The following is a 4,567-nucleotide window of genomic DNA, read 5'->3' as shown; positions in this document are numbered from 1 at the left end:
TTAACCCTACACAAGCAATAGTCTTGATTAAAACTATTGGGTCCGTATGCACAAAAGAGTTAGACTGGTCTGCAGTTAGACCTGGTCTAAGTGGAATTCAGTTCCACCAGGAATGGTCCTTTACTCTTATTTCCTTCATAGAGTAGCTAGCAAATTCTAAAGATTTAAATGCAAAGTTCAAAAATAATACAAATTAACTTAAGAAAATGTAAAGAAAAATGTCCTTTGTCCAGGTACTAAATTCCACTTAGACCAGGTCTAACTTTAGACCCGGTCTAACTGTTTTGTGCATACGGACCTTGGACTCATAGCATGTATCTATTTTATATAAGGATGTATCATGTTGTGGCCACACATATTTATTATTTTTTGGCCTGTTGAAGTGAAATATAAAATATTAGAGAAATAATCTGTGAAAATCATTCAGATTCCTGTTTATTTCTATATCTACCAGTCTCATATAGATCATTGTTTTCATTACTGTATAAGTGGTAATTTCACATACAGTAATTTTCGTGATTTAGACTGAGAGCAGATATTTTCGGTAATGTTATTTTCACGATTGCTTGGTCCTGCCCTATATACCTACAATACATTATTACATGCAATCGCGAGTTGTTAATTTCACGGTTGGCACTCCATTGGCGAAAATAAATTTATTCCCATCAGTACACCTATGGTGAATATGATCATGAATTGTTAACCCCCTGAACACTACCTGCCAATCTAACATCACATCTGATTGGTCAATTACATGATATTTTCACTTTAATCACCAATCAAAATGGAGCTTTGCAATTAATTCACCCCAATTTTTTTGCGTGGTGAAATTATTCTAACAATGTTGCTGATTGGGCCAATTGATAATGAAAACTTCTTTTTGGCCAATCGGCAGGTAGTTCTCATGGGGTTAATATTTCACAGTCGCATTAATAAAATCTGTAGTGACAGGTGTCTGGTAACAGAAAATGAGTACCATCTATATAGTCATCAGAAAATCCCCATTTTAGAGGATTCAAGTTGGATCTCCAGTGCCTTATTTCTATAATAAACTGACTGTAGCATCATCACATTTCTCCCATCATCTCAAATTGACTAGTTGTTAGAATCCCCTTTTCTACTTTGTCTACGTCTTTCTGCCTGTATCATGTAAAATATTACAAAATATGAGTTGTATTTAGCAACGAGGAAATAAAACAAAATCTCAAAAATGTTGTTGCCTCCATCATAGTTAGAGTTATTTTGTATGATTGTTATGTTGTATATAATAACTGAATAATTTAACAGCCACAGAAGGGGCAGGTGCATGGGGTAAACTACCAAAGTTCAAGTAATGTGGGTTTTGCAGGTCAAGCCTCATGGCGTTTTATGTGTTAATTCTTGTTACTGGATACAGTAAAAGACCATCTTTGGGGTAGTTTTGAAATTTCACTACCCCTCCCCCTCCCCAGAAATATAAGTTGACTGGTATGCCACTGGGGGATAGTCATGTATTTCCAAAAATGTGCCTAATATTAAAATTTGACTTTTATTGCCAGTTTTTCCAGCTAAAGGTTTAAAATTGCGCTATGTTTAAGTTGGCAAAACTGGATGTTTGTTAATTAAGGTGCTGCATTTTGAGATGCTATGGATTATAAACTGGGGGTGTTTTTCCAAGGATGAGGTCGAATTGATACACCAAAACGTCCACTATTGGAACTTGGTATGACATATTGCAAGAATAGTACAAACCCGTTTACTGAAGTAAGATGCCATATTCCCTGCAGACACGTCAGAACCACTGCCATCGACTTCCATTGCCTGTCATCAAAATTAAGATTAAACTTATTGACTTAAAAATATCAAAACTTACGACCAAAAGTTACTATAGAATTAGTAGAGAAAAAACTGTTGTCTATTTTGTTGCCTCCCATTTGGAATACAAGAGTACAAATAAGTATGTGATTCAGATTATGTATGTTTTTACGCACCTCGAGTTCAGTTGTGTCCACAGTTGCAATTTCTTGCGGCATTGGCTTCAAAAGGTGAACATTTCCTATTACAGAAATTTTGATAAACATATCTTATTTATGATTAAAGAGTTTTCCACTCGTATTATATCTTATTTAGTTTATTTCTTAGATGTTCCATTTCTTAAGTTTAGTTACAAACTCTGGTTTCCTAGTGATTTAGTAATAAAACATTGATGCATTCGTAGACCTGACCTCTATTGTGAGAAATGCAGAGAGAAACTGGGCAACTTGTTGATTCCTAGGGATGACCACAAGATTTCATAATGCTACTGTAAGTTTTGAGATGTAAATGACTTCCAAACACTACAAACCGTGTATAAAAGACTACTTCATAGTTATTTACCTGTGTGAAGAGTTTGCACCACCATATCCATAGTAGGTCTATTCTTATAGTCCATCTGCCAACAAGTCTCAATCACACTCCTGAAAAGCGGATGACAGCCACCTGGAATGACGGGTCTTTGACCTTCCTTAACTGCGTTCATGACGTCTAATTGCATCCATGAAGCAAACGGCACCTCGGTAGAACATATTGACCACACAACCATACCATATGAATACACATCGGATCTTTTGGATCGCTTCAGAGCTGCAAACACTTCTGGTGCCATCCACTTGATGGTGCCTTTAGCCACCGTTGATAAGGTTTTGTCCAACTGTTTAGCGAGTCCAAAATCACCCAACTTCAAACTTTTATCCGCCATTAACAGATAATTTTGCGTTTTTACATCGCAGTGTACCAAGCCACATTCATGTAGATATTGAAGACCATACGCTGCTTCTTTTATCAATCTGTCTATTACAGGTGGCGGAAGAGAAGAGACCCTTGCAAGAAACGTTGCTAGGTCACCCTCGGCTAACTCCGTGATCATAATCAAAGAAGTCATTTCTTGATAGGATCCGAAATATGACAAGATATTAGCGTGTCTTATTCGGCTTAGAAAGATGATCTCGTTTGTCTTTTCAGCATCTGCTATCCGTTTCATGGCTACCTTAATCTTGGTACCATGGCCATCTGGCATTCTCCAGATAGCACTGTATACTTCGCCAAAGCCACCTTCACCAATTTTGTCCTCGATGGTCACATCCGAGGGATTAACAACATGATAAGAATTTTGCGCCATTGCTGTCTGGCGTTTTATGATCTCACCTATAATCTGCAACAATACAAAACAAGACTAATTAATAATTGATGGCATTATATTATGATCATGAGGATAGCAAGTGACAGAGTATTGGAAATAGATTGTGATAATGTTAGTCTCTTCTCTCTCTCTAATGTCACATTTGCATACACATTATGTAGGTGTGGTTTGTATACCATCGAATGCGGTCAGCGGCAATCCCCGGCGGCAACCCTAGTAGACTCTGATGCTTATACATAATATTGATGTCGTCAAGCCAGATCGCTGCAGGTCTACCTCTCGTGCGTTTTCCCTCAACCCTTCCGTGGTTGGTTGTTTTCTGAAGCCAATGATGTCTGGTGATCTGGCCAAAGTATGATAACTTTCTAGCAATGATATCAGCTCGCAAGGTCTTCTGAACTCCAAGCTTTTGAAGAACCCACTCATTTGTTTTCCTCTCAGTCCATGGAATCATCAGGATTCGTCGATAGCACGTACCACATATCAAAAGAATCCAGTCACTTCCTATCAGATGATTTCATCGTCCAGGATTCAGATCCACATGACGCCGCAGCAAATACTGTTGATTTTAGCAAACGAACCTTGAGGGATGAAAGAAGTTTACTTTTCCACAATTTGGTCAATTGTCAATCTTCGCTTTATTTCCTGGGTGCAGTCACCTTTGGTGTTAATGACGGAGCCCAGAAATTAAAAGCTTTCCACCTCTTCAATGAGATCACCATCCAAGAAAAAGTTTGTATCTGTATCATTTCGACCTGCATCTACAACCATGACTTTGGTCTTCTTTGTGTTCAAGATCAATCCCCTCTGTTCATTCCTCTGTTTATTCCAGTAGATCCTTCAATTACTCTCTGGTACTGCAAACCAATGTTGTGTCGTCTGCATATCTGAGATTTGTGATCCGGTGACAACCTATGGTAATACCTCCTCGGAAGTCAACACCTCATATGATACTCTCAGTATAGATGCTGAAGAGACAAAATGCACCTTTGTCTGACACCTCTGCCAATTTGGAACCACTCTGAGTCACCTATACTCGTCCTGACTGAAAATTCCTGATCCTGGTATAGCGTACTGATGAGCTTCACTCCGTGACCAGGGAATCCCATATCCTCCATGAGGTTCTCGAAGTATTGATGGCTGATACAGTCAAATGCCTTGCTATAATCGATGAAACAAAGATAGAGTATCCTCTGCATTTTTCAAAGATGTTTCGAATATTGACAATTTGGGCCCTGTTGCTTCTTCCTGCCCTGAAACTGGCATATTTGTCTTATTCTGTTGTTGATGATCTTGAGTAGAATCTTGCTGGCGTGACTGATCAGGCTTATGGTTCGGTGGTTTGAGCACTCTTTTATATTTCTTTTTTTTTTGTATCGGGATACCAATTTTATCACACAGTTTCCACAT

The 4,567-nt window shown here is 38.3% G+C and overlaps 1 protein-coding gene across 1 annotated transcript; it reads right to left on the bottom strand.

Moving 5' to 3' along the window:
* Positions 1-2,347: 2,347 nt before the first annotated feature.
* LOC140137331 (uncharacterized) lies at positions 2,348-4,356 on the bottom strand. Its single transcript, XM_072158974.1, has 2 exons — positions 4,156-4,356; positions 2,348-3,169 (listed from the first exon to the last, which is right to left on the bottom strand). Exons 1-2 carry the CDS (start codon positions 4,354-4,356, stop codon positions 2,348-2,350), a joined length of 1,023 nt encoding a protein of 340 aa, XP_072015075.1.
* Between the last annotated feature and the right edge of the window lie 211 nt (positions 4,357-4,567).

This window comes from Amphiura filiformis, chromosome 17 (assembly GCF_039555335.1).
Source record: "Amphiura filiformis chromosome 17, Afil_fr2py, whole genome shotgun sequence".
Taxonomy (NCBI): domain Eukaryota; kingdom Metazoa; phylum Echinodermata; class Ophiuroidea; order Amphilepidida; family Amphiuridae; genus Amphiura; species Amphiura filiformis.
This window is presented reverse-complemented; position numbering and strand designations above follow the sequence as displayed.

Excerpts from the sequence above, each read along its gene's own strand:
- LOC140137331 (XM_072158974.1), bottom strand. The coding sequence starts at position 4,356 with ATGCAGAGGATACTCTATCTTTGTTTCATCGATTATAGCAAGGCATTT. Across the intron at positions 3,170-4,155 it reads GGTTCCAAATTGGCAGAGGT|ATTATAGGTGAGATCATAAA; the intron begins GTCAGACAAAGG and ends GTATTGTTGCAG.